General features: G+C 44.7%; 1 protein-coding gene and 1 pseudogene across 1 annotated transcript; one reads left to right on the top strand and one right to left on the bottom strand.

Moving 5' to 3' along the window:
- The first annotated feature begins 5,714 nt into the window (after positions 1 to 5,714).
- LOC147986624 (putative E3 ubiquitin-protein ligase SINA-like 6) lies at positions 5,715 to 6,698 on the top strand (annotated as a pseudogene).
- A 444-nt stretch (positions 6,699 to 7,142) lies between these two features.
- LOC125539633 (uncharacterized) lies at positions 7,143 to 12,787 on the bottom strand. Its single transcript, XM_048703132.2, has 7 exons — positions 12,136 to 12,787; positions 11,517 to 11,591; positions 10,887 to 11,427; positions 10,078 to 10,463; positions 8,409 to 8,623; positions 8,172 to 8,328; positions 7,143 to 7,671 (listed from the first exon to the last, which is right to left on the bottom strand). Exons 1-7 carry the CDS (start codon positions 12,550 to 12,552, stop codon positions 7,540 to 7,542), a joined length of 1,923 nt encoding a protein of 640 aa, XP_048559089.1. The 5' UTR covers positions 12,553 to 12,787; the 3' UTR covers positions 7,143 to 7,539.
- Positions 12,788 to 17,055: the final 4,268 nt, after the last annotated feature.

Below are 17,055 nucleotides of genomic sequence, written 5' to 3' on the forward strand. Positions count from 1 at the left end.
TCAATCCGGGCATTTGCTTGAAATATTAACTTCAACTCCTGGAACATCTCATATGCTCCATGACGTTCAAAACGTCGTTGAAGTCCCGATTCTAAGCCGTAAAGCATGGCACACTAAACTATCGAGTAGTCATCAGCTTTGCTCTGCCAGACGTTCATAACATCTGGTGTTGCTCCAGCAGCAGGCCTGGCACCCAGCGGTGCTTCCAGGACGTAATTCTTCTGTGCAACAATGAGGGTAATCCTCAAGTTACGGACCCAGTCCGTGTAATTGCTACCATCATCTTTCAACTTTGCTTTCTCAAGGAACGCATTAAAATTCAACGGAACAACAGCACGAGCCATCTATCTACAATCAAGCATAAACAAGCAAGATACTATCAGGTACTAAGTTTCATGATAAATTTAGGTTCAATTAATTTACTTAAAGAACTCCCACTTAGATAGATATCCCTCTAATCCTCTAAGTGATTACGTGATCCAAATCAACTAAACCATGTCCGATCATCACGTGAGATGGAGTAGTTTCATTGGTGAACATCACTATGTTGATCATATCTACTATATGATTCACACTCGACCTTTCGGTCTCCGTGTTCCGAGGCCATATCTGTATATGCTTGGCTCGTCAAGTATAACCTGAGTATTCCGCGTGTGCAACTGTTTTGCACCCGTTGTATTTGAACGTAGAGCCTATCACACCCGATCATCACGTGGTGTCTCAGCACGAAGAACTTTCGCAACGGTGCATACTCAGGGAGAACACTTCTTGATAATTAGTGAGAGATCATCTTATAATGCTACCGTCAATCAAAGCAAGATAAGATGCATAAAAGATAAACATCACATGCAATCAATATAAGTGATATGATATGGCCATCATCATCTTGTGCTTGTGATCTTCATCTTCGAAGCACCGTCGTGATCACCATCGTCACCGGCGCGACACCTTGATCTCCATCGTAGCATCGTTTTCGTCTTGCCAATCTTATGCTTCCATGACTATCGCTACCGCTTAGTGATAAAGTAAAGCATTACAGCGCGATTGCATTGCATACAATAAAGCGACAACCATATGGCTCCTGCTAGTTGCCGATAACTCGGTTACAAAACATGATCATCTCATACAATAAAATTTAGCATCATGTCTTGACCATATCACATCACAACATGCCCTGCAAAAACAAGTTAAACGTCCTCTACTTTGTTGTTGCAAGTTTTACGTGGCTGCTACGGGCTTAAGCAAGAACCAATCTTACCTACGCATCAAAACCACAACGATAGTTTGTCAAGTTGGTGCTGTTTTAACCTTCGCAAGGATCGGGCGTAGCCACACTCGGTTCAACTGAAGTTGGAGAAAATGTCACCCGCAAGCCACCTATGTGCAAAGCACGTTGGGAGAACCGGTCTCGCGTAAGCGTACGCGTAATGTCGGTCCGGGCCGCTTCGTCCAACAATACCGCCGAACCAAAGTATGACATGCTGGTAAGCAGTATGACTTATATCGCCCACAACTCACTTGTGTTCTACTCGTGCATATAACATCAACATATAAAACCTAGGCTCGGATGCCACTGTTGGGGAACGTAGTAATTTCAAAAAAATTCCTACGCACACGCAAGATCATGGTGATGCATAGCAACGAGAGGGGGAGAGTGTGATCTACGTACCCTTGTAGATCGACAACGGAAGCGTTTGGTTGATGTAGTCGTACGTCTCCACGGCCCGACCGATCAAGCACCAAAACTACGGCACCTCCGAGTTCTAGCACACGTTCAGCTCGATGATGATCCCCGGACTCTGATCCAGCAAAGTGTCGGGGAAGAGTTCCGTCAGCACGACGGCGTGGTGACGGTCTTGATGTACTACCATCGCAGGGCTTCGCCTAAGCACCGCTACAATATTATCGAGGACTATGGTGGAAGGGGGCACCACACACGGCTAAGAATATGATCACGTGGATCAACTTGTGTGTCAAGGGGTTCCTATTGCCTCCGTATATAAAGGATCCAAGGGGGGGTGCGGCCGGCCCTAGTAGGAGGCGCGCAGGAGGAGTCCTACTCCTACCGGGAGTAGGACTCCCCTCCCTTTCCTTGTCTAATTAGGAGAGGGGGAAGGAAGGGAGAGAGGAGAGGGGGGCGCCGCCCCTCCCTCCTTGTTCAATTCGGACTAGGGGGAGAGGGGGCGCGCGGCCTGCCCTGGCAGCCCCTCCTCTTCTCCACTTTAGGCCCATGAGGCCCATTAACCCCCCCGGGGGGTTCCGGTAACCACCCGGTGCTCCGGTTTTATCCGAAACTTCCCCGGAACACTTCCGGTGTCCGAATATAGCCGTCCAATATATCAATCTTTATGTCTCGACCATTTCGAGACTCCTCGTCATGTCCGTGATCACATCCGGGACTCCGAACTAACTTCGGTACATTAAAACTCATAAACTCATAATATAACTGTCATCGAAACCTTAAGCGTGCGGACCCTACGGGTTCGAGAACAATGTAGACATGACTAAGACACGTCTCCGGTCAATAACCAATAGCGGAACCTGGATGCTCATATTGTCTCCTACATATTCTACGAAGATCTTTATTGGTCAGACCGCATAACAACATACGTTGTTCCCTTTGTCATCGGTATGTTACTTGCCCGAGATTCGATCGTCGGTATCTCAATACCTAGTTCAATCTCGTTACCGGCAAGTCTCTTTACTCGTTCCGTAATACATCATCTCGCAACTAACTCATTAGTTGCAATGCTTGCGAGGCTTATGTGATGTGTATTACCGAGAGGGCCCAGAGATACCTCTCCGACAATCGGAGTGACAAATCCTAATCTTGAAATATGCCAACCCAACATGTACCTTTGGAGACACCTGTAGAGCACCTTTATAATCACCCATTTACGTTGTGACGTTTGGTAGCACACAAAGTGTTCCTCCGGCAAACGGGAGTTGCATAATCTCATAGTCATAGGAACATGTATAAGTCATGAAGAAAGCAATAGCAACATACTAAACGATCGGGTGCTAAGCTAATGGAATGGGTCATGTCAATCAGATCATTCACCTAATGATGTGATCCCGTTAATCAAATAACAACTATTTGTTCATGGTTAGGAAACATAACCATCTTTGATTAACGAGCTAGTCAAGTAGAGGCATACTAGTGACACTCTGTTTGTCTATGTATTCACACATGTATTATGTTTCCGGTTAATACAATTCTAGCATGAATAATAAACATTTATCATGATATAAGGAAATAAATAATAACTTTATTATTGCCTCTAGGGCATATTTCCTTCAGTGATAACTTAGGGGCAACTTACCTAACGGCGAATCCAGTGTTTCATGCTCGGACCAAACACATTGAGATTGATTTCCATTTTGTGAGAACGAGTAGCTGTTGGTAAACTGGAAGTCAGGTTCATCTCAACTGATGATCAGCTAGCGGATGTATTTACTAAACCCGCTACTCGACAGATGCTAGACCGCTTTAGAACCAATCTGAATCTTGTATGTAGTTCAGATTGAGGGGGCATGTAAAATATGGTCTAGCATATTATACATGTACACGTATTTGTATACATATGTAACTGTATTCTGATCATCTATATATTAAGATGTGAGGCTGGATGTTAGCCACCCACGCAAAACCCTAAACCTACCTCTTCAACTGGTTACCCTTGACGAAAACATTTTCATGACACATCATTTATCGTTATGGAAGTTGGCACTTTCGTGATGAGTATTTTCATGGAACACTTCTACGACAACACATGTACGTCTATCTTGATTGTATCATAAAATCGTCACGGATGTACATGCATGACATAAAACATGTCCTATTGTGACAAACTCGTATCATCACAGAAGTGTTTTTTTGTAGTGCGGAGACGTCCTCAGAAATACCGACAGGTATAATGGTTGATTTGTCAGCCATTTGTAAAAAAAATTCAATAGGTGTCAACTTACTCAAATCAGCCTCAAGTATTTTCCTTTTATTACTAACAATAACTTTTATATATATAGCATAAGGATGCATTTTCATAGCATCAATCAAAGGTACTTGCAGAAATAAAGGTCTAAGAAATTCAACAAAACGATTGAAAGCATCTTCATCTTTAGTTTTCAAGGCTTTACTAGGAAAAGGCGTAGGTTTTTGAATATATGGTTCTCTTTCTTTATCATGTTTTCTAACAACAAAGTCTTTTTTATTATATATTTTATTCTTAGGTGGTGGGTTATCAAGCTCAACTTCAGGTTCTATTTCTATTTCATTATCAGATTCTTTATGTGGAGTATCAACATGATCATCATTATCATTATCACTACCTCATCTGGCACTACTAACCCCAACTCCTGGCAACTACCCACACAAATCGTACCAAAACTTGCTTGTTTGTCAGCATAAAACTTGCCTGCTGGTCAGTAAAAACATCTACCTCATGTGGCACTCCTAACCCCAACTCCTGACAACTACCCATACAAACTATACCAAAACTTGCTTGATTGTCAGCATAAAACTTGTCTGTTGGTCAGCAAAAACATCTACCGCATCTGGCACTCCTAACCCCAACTCCTGGCAAACCCACACAAACCGTACTAAAACTTGCCTAATTGCCAGCATAAAACTTGCTTGCTTACCAGCATGACCATAAAAAGGCACTTCAAATAAATCTACAGCATGGGACGCACCCCCTCGCCCTCGCCCCTCTTCGTACAGAGCAATCCCACATTCATCATCGCATCACCAGGCCAAAAACACGCCACTGCATACCCTACATCGACCAACTCCCTCCTCGTCAACTCATCGATAGAACCCTACCTTGACCACGCCATCACGCGAAATGGAAATCCTAATGGAACGAATCGAATAAACGAGCACCACTGCGTACCCTAACCAGCACGGGAAGAACACGGACCCCCCCTCCCCCCACCCACCAAATTGCGTACAAAATTTAGAGTGAAAACGAGGGGAGTTGGGAGGCGAGTTTATCAACGCACCGCCGAACCATCTCCTCGCAAGCCAAGAACGACGCCGACCTCACTTGGCCTCGCCCTCTTCGAGACGCTTCGCCCTAGGCAGACGTTTCGACCGCTTCGGGACGCTTCGCCTCGACCAGGTGTCACCTGGGCGCGATTGGTGATCGATCTGACGGCTCACGAAGGGTGTGCTCGCAACACCCAGAAAATGCAACTGCACTAATTAGAATTTAGGTTCTATAATATGCTGACAGTCGGTCCGTACATATGTGCTGCATAACACCCCCATCCCGGCCATTCCATGGAATCCTCGTTTGGATACAGCCTTAAGGTTAAAAATTATCCATATTACAGAGAACAAGGCACATTCAGGGATTAGGCACGGGGTTCGTTTGCGTCGAGCTTTACAATCTAAGGGTTTAAAATAGGCTTCACTCCTTCTACTCGGGCTCAAATAGAGACCCTCTCAGCCTAATAAAAAATACTCTAAATTTTATGAATATGAGAGTCGCAGGGAAGATCGATCGATCAACGAATTTTATGCTCCTTGGGACTAGGCGTGCGTGTTGGTTGGGACACAAATCGAGAAACACATTAACACGGGAAGCAGTAGCGCGCTGGCGATCGAAAAGGCTCTCGGGATGCTGGATGGATTTATTAATTATTATTAGCGAGACGAGTGACACAAGATATATACCGGCCGGCCGGCGAGGAAGATATTACCATGAGACGAGACCGGCTTGTAGTACAGGAGTATTGTTGTTCAACGGACTTGTAGCCGGCAAGAATGGCGCCACCGTCCACACGCGCGGCGCTCGAGAACCTGACGCTGGCGGACGCCGATGCACTCGACTGCGGTGTCTGCTGCCTCCCGCTCAAGCCGCCCATCTTCCAGGTACGTACTCGCACGCACGCACGCGCCAACCCCCGTCCGTCTCTCCTTCTGCCCGAGCACTAATCGTACGTCGTAACAAGATAAATCTGCCTGCCATGTCTCCGGCCCTGCAGTGCGGGGTGGGGCACGCGCTGTGCGAGCAGTGTCGCGGTAAGCTGGCCTCGGCGCGGACCTGCCACGTGTGTCGCGCCCCGATGGCCGACGGCTACCGCCGGAACCACGACTTGGAGCGGCTGGTGGAGTCCATCTGCGCGCCCTGCCCCAACGCCGCCTACGGATGCGCCGCCAGACCGGTCTACTACGACGGGCCCCGCCACCTCGAAGACTGCCTCCACGCGCCGTGCCACTGCCCCGAGGAGGCCTGCGGCTTCGTCGGCTCGACGGAGATGCTGCTGGCCCACTTCGCCGGAGAACACGAGTGGCCGTGCACCACCGGCGCCCGCGCCGGGGAGTCCTTCTCCGTGGACCTCGAGGACGGCTTCAACGTCGTCATCGTCGGGGACGGCGCCAGGGAGCTGCTGTTCCTGGTGATGGTGTCGCCCGTGTCCCTCGGACGCGCCGTCTCCGCTGTATGCGTGTGCCCCTGAACTGACGGCGGCGACGAGATCTTCTACGGGGTCGAGCTCGAGTTCGAAAGATTAGGCGGCTGGTATGGTGAGCGCCTGAAATCTTTCTTCAACGTGGAATGCACGAATCTCTCCAGTGGCCTACCCGATCCCGACCACCGCTTCCAGTTCCTCCTGCCCAATTCTGTCAAGCCATATGAGGCGGAAACTATCAACATCCAAGCCTGCATTTACACCCAGATACAGTAATAATCCGTTGCTGCCTACTACGTACTAGCTAGTGTTACGAATCGCACTTGGTCGTCGGGCTGCATTGCATGCCAACGCTGTGTTTCATCCATGGTGAACCATTCGAAGTATTTGATTGATATTCCCGTCATTCGAGTCCTACCAATCAAAATGCTATGAAGTATGTTGTCTTTTCACCAGCTCAATCTTTTTATACTTCCTCTGTTCCAAAATATACGTCGTTTTAGCAAGCTGTTTTAGCTTGCTAAAACGACTTATATTATGAAACGGAGGGAGTATGAAGTAAAGCAAGTGCAAAGACATCCGATGAACCGGATGGTACATGCACTTGGGTGAACTGGATGTGTATGTTGCTCTATCAAAGGAGACACGTTTCCAACCACGGCACATTCAACTTAATTCATCATATAGACACTGACGCCACGGGTTAAAAAAAGGGCATCATACTCGTACACACGTCAAACTGCCGAAACATAGAGAAATATATCCATTAACACACTGAATTTATTTGCATAGACATGGAACAAATCACGACACAACCACCAGTACCAGTAAATGTCAATGATTTTTGCAAGGTTTCACTGCAACGGTTCCGTTCATGATACAAGGGGACAACTGGCATCCTGAATATGCAGATTCTTCTCAACAACAGGCACGGAAACCAATGGACTAAAGACGCAGATTTATGTTCATAAACACTTAAATAACTGAGCGAGTACACGGATGTAGGCCGCCAAATGCTGGTAACGCCGCCAAGGCAAATGCACCTTTGGACGACTGTGTATGCACATACAGGGAAGCTTCAGAAATTGCGCTTGCACCGAGGCTGCAGATATGGGAGAGCCTGTGTCAGTCGTCTGCGGTATGTTGCTTGCATCCCCTGGGACCAAAATGCTGCGACGTCTTGAGGACAACCTTCCGGCACAGAGCACAGAAGTGTCGTTGGCATGCCCAGCAGTAGAGATGGTTGTTGTTTCCGATCTGCACCAAGTTACCAAAGCAAATAGAGAATCATGAGGAATGGCGGGGTATTGTGCAACATGGTAAGAACAATGATATTACGATCTGAGGTCGTTAAGATCTATGAATTCACACCCGTAAATGAATATCTGTGAATTCACTAGGAGTGTGTGGGGAATGGTTATAGCCTGACATCTGTTGACTGAAGCAAAAAAAAAAGGTAAACTGACCTAAACATCATGCTGATTTAATTACTAGTCATGGCTCAGAAGTTATTTGCAACTGAATCGGAACAAACAGTTAAACAAAGTAATCATGACTAGAGGTGAAAGCACCACCACGGGAGTAAAAATCCTGAATGGCAACTTTTTTAACTGTTTCTTGACGCAAAAGTAACCACAAGTATGTGAAATAGCACATTTTGGTTTCTTGACGCAAAAGGCAGGCAATTGCATCATTCTCATTATTACTAGAGATGCTGGTCCTGAGATACCTTTACAGATAAAGGATTTTGACAGTACCTTTGGAATTGGGTTGCGGCAAGTGGGACATGGGTAACCATATTCTCCTTCGAAGATTTCAGCCTGCGCTTGCGCAACTACTTGGCGTTGTTGCCTTTGATTCATTTGCATTTCCCATCTATCAATTTCCTCCTGATCAAATACCACACAATCACCCCTGGAAGCAACAACATGATTATTTGTCAAGTAACAGCTATGCCAATGAACATAATTAGATATTACTGAAAGAGAACATACTTGAAATGATCGTATCCACTGATTGCAGCATTACACTGGTAGCAGAAGAACCGCCCGCAGTTCCAACAGGTCATCTTATTGCATCCTTCTATCTTAGATATAGCCATCTTGCATCGTGGACACTGTTTTGCATCCTTCAAAATTTCCTTGATGCTGCGTACTTCATCCATAACCTTCTGGATATCTCCCTTAACTTGCCCAGACTTTTGACGTCTCTGTGTGAAATAAAAGTTAGGATGCCAATAAACACATGTGACTCTCCGGGAAGAATACAGTCTCATTGTTACCGAAGTTGGTCAAAATGTAAATTCTCTTCAACATAATCATCCAGTGGATGGATAAATAAAAACACATGTACATCATACTTGCAGACACCTAGCCATGAAGTGCGGTAATAACTGTTTAAAAAGATGGTCAAAAGGCATTCAGTCTTATCACGATAAAATATGTTGGCAACTCAGACAATCATACTTATCTATCAAGCCTACAAGTAGAACACCATATAACCTCTTAGATTCAGGACTGATATTTAGATCCATATTGGAAAGCAATCACTTTAGAAACTTTCCATGTGAGTCACTAGTGGATACGATATCCCCAGATCCTCTTAACTGCACCCAAGGCCTATCAGCTTCCAATAGCCACCATACATGCCTTACCATAGTCACTAATCTCCATCCTACCAGGTCTCACCATTGGCCAGAATGTAGTAAATCAGTAATTTCTTGGCATGAACTTGTATCTCGTCCTTTGTTGAAATGGTTATACTAATCTATATTCAGGTCTTATACACTGTCCTAGAATGGAAACCAATGATTTAAGAACAGAAGAGACAGGATTAAAGCCTCAGCTTAGGGTAAAACATCTACTTCATCATGTATTGCTCGAATCAACACCTCGTTGCATGCCAGGATCCAAGAGGTACTGATTCTAGACGCTTCTAGTAAATTACTCCCTCTGTTCCCTAATATAAGACCTTTTATAGCTATTTCAAAATATTGACTATATACATACTAAAATGAGTGAACATGCATACTAAAATGTGTCTAGATACATACGAATCAAGGAAAAGCTAAAAGGTCTTATATTAGGGAACGGAGGGAGTACATGTCAGTATCTATTGAGAAATTGCTGCTAGTGTTAGTAAACATTTTCTATTAGTTCATGCTCAGGGACCGTGGGACATGATTTGCCAACCTTGGCCTACTGAGCCATATTCCGTTCCTAAATGTAATGTGAATTATTTTGTGCACGTTAAACAAGTCATAGGTTAAAAGGTGAATTTGAGACAATAGTACCCCTAACTAATTCGGTAATAAAAAAAACTAATTCAGTCATACATGCCATGATCCATGCATGGCATTCATATCTCCAATAATTCCCGATGGCCATATGGCACGCAACATGGAAAAAATAAATCGGAAAGATACTCCATGTAATTAACTTGCAAAAGCAAGCAGAATTGGCCCTTGCAAAAAAAGGAAGCAGAATTGGAGTAACTACTCCATGTACAACAACAACAACAACAACAACAACAACAACAACAACAACAATATGGAATTTTAGTCCAATATGGAATTTTAGTAAAAAGTAAATACTCCTACACCTTATATAATGGAACGAAGGGAGTATTTGCTAAATGTATGCATGTGAGATACAGTCCACCTACCTCCAAAATAATAAGTTTTTCTTCTGGAGATAAACATTCCACCCCAACATGACGGCGCTCTCTACAAAGTGTGCAGAAGCTGAATAAACAACTTGAACACACAGCTTCATCACCTACATCTTCCAAGCAAGCAGTTTGACATCTCGGACAATAAACTACATCAGCCATGGCGTCAAGAGTTCTCTGAAGAAGCAATCCTTCCCAACGTTCAAACTCGTCTTCCCCCAGCAGCCTTTTCAATATATTGGGAGGAACAACACCTTCACATTTTGTATCAGGACACAGCAACTTCACTACAGTTCCCTCCTTGACATGCATTTTGCAATATGTTTGCATGCATTTCCGGCAAAAGAAATGGTGGCATGGAAGTTTGATGAAATCGACACCTGATGAGGTAACAGATTAGACTCAGAAATATGGGTGCCCTTAATTCAAATAACACGGACAAACAAAAATGTAAATGGAGAACATCCAAGCTGGAGATGATGCATCACGAAGACCTCAGTATCGTGATTCTAAAGTTTACAATTTTACAAACAAGACAATTTCACACAGAACAAGGACAAATTGTTATCTCAAATGAGAACCTCTAACATGGCATCTAGATAATTATGTTACGGTTACCGTATCTAGTCATTTTCTTGTCAGAAAAAAAGGATAGTTTGGGAACCAAACTGTACTGAGTAGTAATACCTAACCAAGAGAAGTTCCAAGGCGGCAATATAAAACAATTGTGGCAAGTATAACACATCACAAGACTCCTACAGCACTAGTGCAAACAGTTACTTGAAAATGGAAGAAAGAGTTACCAGGAAGCTCGCTGAAACAAATCATGCAGTCATGGATACCATGCAAAAAGGCTTCATGACGCTTATCATCATTGTATCTAATAATCCTTGGAATTGTCAAATCAGGTGGAGCATCATCTGGACAAGCACGGTTATCCCCACCATCTTCAACACACGTTAGATCACCCTTGCTTAAAACTATCTCATTATCAAACCCTAAGTAAGAAAGGGAAGAGCTTTGGAGCCATTGCACCCACTGATATACTACTTCCATGCCCAGTTGCTCTTCCCAAATCATATCCAGCATGTGACATAATGACGAAAGCATCACTTTGTCCAGCCATTCGGTGGATAGAGTGAAAAAGGGAGGCTGGTGGCTCGGGTATGACGAAGGCAGGAGACATGTCAGCAGGATTGGAGGTAAATGCTCAACTCTAAACTTGTAAACAAGATCATCAGAGGCATCTTCATCATGCGCTCCCTTATAATTTAGTGTTCCAGCACCAAAACTGAGCCTTGCCGATACATCTGTGCCATCTGGGATCTCAATATGCACGTGAACCTGTAATTACAAGTTTACAACGACAGGTGAAACACTTGCCCTTATAGGTAAGAAGAATATAGCCTGAAAATTGGTCGTGAGGGGTGTACCTGGAAAGTCCGCTGGCCTTCCTTTCTATTCAACATGACAACAGTGTCGCCAAAAATTGCTTCCAGGGCACATATCTGAGCATTGGATTTAGATTCGATCAGACTTAACGAAGTGATAACCGCACGTCCAATTAGAAACTAAGATAACGACAAAATAAGAGTTAACGGCATCCGAGGACTGCCTCTCAATGGTACGATTGGACAATTAATACACCTAGGCAATTGAATGTGCACGACACGGTTTAAATTTCGCCGGTTCATTTCCAATGAATGGCGCGAACCCACCCAATCATAGAAATTTAGCAACGAGATTGACGACAAATGCAGGCATGACTGTTAAACTGCAGGGCTCTCAGTGTGTGTGCACCACATGATCCTTTGGCAGCCACTCCACATAGAGATGGCAAACAATTCCAGCCCTCTGTTGGACTTCAAGAATCAGCAGGTAAAGCAGCAGGAAAAAAGAATCGTGAAGCTCACTAGGGTGTCATGTCTATGATAGAAGCTACTCATTGCATTTATTTATTTGTAAGGCAATGAAGCTGATCAGTCATGCTTCGCCATATACTGAATAGCTAAGACAATTCACGAATCAGAGAGGGAGAGATTAAGCCGTCACCTCGTCGTCCTGCCTCTGATCGTTGGCACGCACCTCCTCCTCAGTCAACTCCACCTCCTCCCGACCAATCCCCACCAGCTCCCGCAGCCTCCTCAGGGCCCCTTCCTCCCGGCCCCCACCCGCCGCGGCGCTCCCAGACCCAGACGACGAGGCCTCCACCGGCGGCTGAGACGGCGGTGCCGGCGCGGGGACCTCGGGCTGGGGAGGAGACGGCGACGTCTCCACCGGAGGATCCTCCTCGGCGGCCGCGGAGACGTCGAGGCGCTCCAGGGCCTCTGCGGCGGCGGCGGCCGCCGAGGCGTCGTAGGGGTACTCGTGGGCGGGGTTAGGGTATGGGGCGGCGGCGGACTTCCCGTGGGGCCTCTGCGCCGGGCCGCGGCTGCCGCCCTTGGGCTTCCACGACTTGCGAGGAGGCATCGCCGCCGAACCCCTTGGCGGCGGCGGCGACGGGTAGGTTGCGCAGGGCCGGGGGTAGAAGAGAGAGAGGGGTCCGGTAGACTGCGTTTGGCGGCGGCGCGGCCCGGAATTTGACGGCGGGGAGTGAGGCGGTGTGGGGGCGCCGGCCGCGGGCCGGCACGAATCTCGGGGCGCGCGATTACAACTCTCTTCCGGCTCGACGCGCAGCTGGACCAGTTCTGGTTTCTGGAGCTGGGCTGGACCGCTGGAGAAGGGGGGTTTTGTGGAAGGCGTATTTCGCTCGAAGAAAAAAGTGGAAGGCGTACTTGCACTTCTCTCTCTCTCTCTCTCTCTCTCTCTCTCTCTCTCTTCGTTTTTAACGGGCAGCAGTGACCGGCCATAGTTGACTGTTCGACGCAAAACGTGGGTCAACGGTAAGCGGACGCATCCACGTCTGCTACGACGGATCCTCCGCAGCTGACAGGCTTGCTGCAGTTTTTCTTTTCCGGGATGCTGCAGTGGTTTGACCGCAAACCGTTGACTATTCAAAGCAGATGTTTTCTGATTTTAGTTTGATTGTTTTTCATGAACCAATCTAAGCCGTTGACTATTCAAATGTGATTTTAGTTTGATTGTTTTTCATGAACCAATATATGGTTATATTATTAGAGAGACGGTGGTATTCCTAATTCATCAGAATTCAATTTCTGATGCTTGCATTGTTTTTGAATTTATTTTAAGATTTCCGGCGATGCACTTTCAGCGCTTGCATTTTTACTATATTATAAAAAAAAGTTTGATTGCTTTTTTTGTGAGATGATTTTAGTTTGATTGTTAATATAGGAGTGTGATTTTCTTGTGCTTTGGTAGTAAATTTTGGCTCGCTGCTGCATAGCTGACTACGACACTTCTCAATTCACATAAATTGTTTGTCTTTTTCAAATGGCCTGAAACAACTTTGTGTACTGCAAAAAAGAGTAAATTAAAAATAAGACACCATGAGACCAATTTAGTCGACGCTGCGGTCCGACCACATGGCATGTATGATAAGCAACTTTTGAATGAAAACCAAGTTATGATTTAGATCGATATCTCTACTTTAGAAAAGTACATAATTCAAAGTAAAAAAGGTGACTGTTTCGGGGACAGTGATTATAGAGGCGGGCCTACATTGATGGGTGTGGGGGCATCTGCCCCCCCATTTGATTTTTTTCGTTCGCTTAGAGCATCTCTAGCAGACCTCTTAAAACTACAAACTGTAAAACTAAGATAAAAATTAAAAAAAAAGGCATTTTAAGGGTCCATTTTAGCTACGACCGAACAGATACTGTAAAACTCGGATAAGAGCTTCTTCCTCCAGCCCAGCCGGCGCCGTCCCATCCCCTAGCCGGTTGTGCCGCGCCCCGTTGCCACGTCGGCCGCACCCCGCCGGCTGCGCCCTGCTCTATTGCCGGTCGCACCGTGAGGATTCTGGTGGCTAGGACGAGGTCACGGGAAGCCACGACGAGGTCAAGCTCGTCCAATTTGAACCGGCGGCGATCGATTTCGGGGTCCAACGACCTTTTTAGGTGTGCAGTGACGAATTCCGGCGAGTTTCGGTCGGGTTCTGACAAATTACACGGCAACGTGTTTGCTCCGACAAGGTTTGACCGGTATACGGGCCCCCCTCGATTCGACCTTCCAACCTTCAAAAATAAGGATCTTGGCTGTGAATTTTCGGTGTCCTTTAAAAAATTTACGGGTTGTATCACGTTTACTTTTTCTGTTCTTGACACTTTTTTTTTTGACCAAAACCTTAAAACGCAAAGAGTAAAGAGTTTGACCATTTTTAAGGGGTGTGCTAGAGATGCTCTTATACCTGATCGGGGTATACAAGCTGTATGCCCCCACTTGTTAGCGTACGTTGCGCCCACTAAGACCTAGCTTCATTTGTTTTTTTAAAGCCCGTGTAGTCTAACTGGCAGTCCACAAAAATAAAGACTTGATGGCCTGTGTACGTTTGCAACTTTGCATTAGGCCCTTTTTAAAGCGCGCGCGCACACACACACACACACAAAAAGGTTCATCCAGATTGAAGGAGCCAAACACCCTTCTGGTTACACAACATGATACAAGGATAATCATGATTCAGGAGTGAAGATACAAGATGGCCCATCTTATTGTTGCACAAATTTGATGGTGTATTATTCTGATATGTTTCTAAACGAGTTACATAATTCATCAATCATTGTATCGTTAGATGAAGAAAGAAGGTACATTGCCCTCTTCAATGTTAGGTTATGTCTCCTTCTAGGGCCGGAGGGAGTAAATATTTCTGCCATCTCTTTCTCTTTTTTTTTGATATGGAACACCTTGCATTCCATTAACATGTGGTCGCGACAAGATCGCCGGCCACTGCACGGGTTACGTGAAATACCCAAGACCCAAGTGGATCCCTGTTTATTCTAGATTTTTTTTTGTTCTATGTTTACTTGGAAAGCAATTTTCATTACATGTTGAGAGCATCTTAAGAGGTTCCAAAGGAAAAAAACCAATAGATGGTTATCAGGGTTCTCCCAATAATACCCTTGGGATTTGCAGGTGGGGTGCTTTATCAGAACCCCAAATAATCTCTTTTTCAATACTTAATCTAATCTAGATGTCTCAATTGTCAATGTGATGCCCCTCCCTCTGGAGGTGGCATGGAGGACTCCGACGGCGGTGGGCAGTGGACGGTGGCGACGTGTGGAGGTGACGGGCGTGGTGGGTATTTGCGGCAGCGACGGCGGAGCGCCAGACTCCATCGGCAGTGCACTGACGTGACATTTATTGGGAGAAGTATTGAGAGAGGGGTAAATTTTCTAATATACTAGGGAGAGTTGGGTTGTTTTATCGAGAACTATATATTTTTTTCTCGAAAAGGGGGTCTGCTCGAGTAGTCTTTTTCAACCGAACCTCTCAGTGTCAGAAATTTATTGGGGAAGCAAAGTCTATTGAAGACACTCCTAGGGCTTGTTTTGTACATTTGTTTTCTCCCCGGTTGTTTGATTTTGTATCGTATTTTGTAGACCTACTTTAACTTCACATATGCCAAGTTAGAAAATCCTTTTTGAAGGGAAGTATTGTTAGTTTCACAAGACAAGGGGCCTGTTGTGCATCATTGTCATTGTGTTGTGGCATCGCGTTTTTGCTGAGACACATTTCTGGTTCTTTTCTGCAACTCTTTTTGTGTGACCTGGTGGAAATAGCAATGGTGTTTTACTATTTTCGCATGCCAAAGCAACCGTGTGTATGCAAAGTTGCAGAGACGGTGCCGTCTGCGTGACAACCCCGGTGCTTGTTGTCTCCAGTGGGAGCACGACAGAAAGGAACGTCTATAGGCCAGCGCAACTCAGGGGAGGAAGGGGGCTCCTATATCTCACTTGACTCGAGATGGAAGGTAGCATTGCCTCAAGCGAGCATACGATGGGCCGGTCGATGTACGGTGAGGTTTGTTCTTTTGTTCTTCTCCTTTTTACTTTTGTTTACATTTCAAAAGTATTAAATATATTGTATATTTCAAAAATTAATTTACTCAAACATTTATCATGCATTTAAAAAATGTCAAGGGAGCGTATAAAAAATGTTTGCACAACTTTTAAAAATTTGATAGTCAAAAAGAATGTATATGATATTTTAACAAAATGTTCACTCGTCTCAAATTTTTCAAAAATGTTATTCAATGTAGAAATATGTTCGGGTAGTTTAACAAAAATGTTTCATACCATTCAAAAAATATGTACATGATATTTTTTAAAAATTGTCCACAATTTTTTTAAAATATGTTTGTGATATTTTTGAAAAAATATATTAAACAATGAAAAAATGTCCCTGCTATTTTTTAAATTGTTTTCATTTGTATTTAAATATATTTTTAACATGTATGTGAAAAATATGTTCTTAACATGTATTTGAAAATGTACATAATCTATTTTCAAAAATGTTTAATTTGTATCAAAAAAGTTCCACAAGTCTATGCAAAATGTACAATGTGGATTGAAAAAATTGGACATGTGATGAAAAATAAATAGAAAAAGTGACAAATAAATTAAATAAAAACCACAGAAGACCAATGCAGAAACGCTAGAAAACCGATGAAATGAACTGAAAACCAAATAAAAAAAGAAAGGAAAACCATGGGAAAAATGGACAGGGAAAAAACAAAAAAACTGCAGAAAACCAATAGAAAAACACAGTAGAAAAAAAAACCGCGTAAAAGGTTTGAACTGGTCCGACCCACTAATGGAACTCCTGAGGCGACGTTACCTTCCAGGTCGCAATAAGCGACGTATAGGTTTTTATTTTTTTTATTTTTTTAGGGGAAGGCACGTATAGGGGGAACTCCTATCTGCCGCAGAATGGCGGGGTTTCACGCGGGCAGTCCTCCGCCTGGCCGGCCCATCTACGTGCCGCTTCCATTTTTCTGTCGCCCGACAGAAAAACATCCAACGGAGGCAGAATTCGATCCTCTGAGACCTCGCACTACGCAGGCTACAAACCACACGC

This window comes from Triticum urartu, chromosome 2A (genome assembly GCF_056163025.1).
Source record: "Triticum urartu cultivar PI428250 chromosome 2A, HENAU_Tu73, whole genome shotgun sequence".
In the NCBI taxonomy this organism is placed as follows: Eukaryota; Viridiplantae; Streptophyta; class Magnoliopsida; order Poales; family Poaceae; genus Triticum; species Triticum urartu.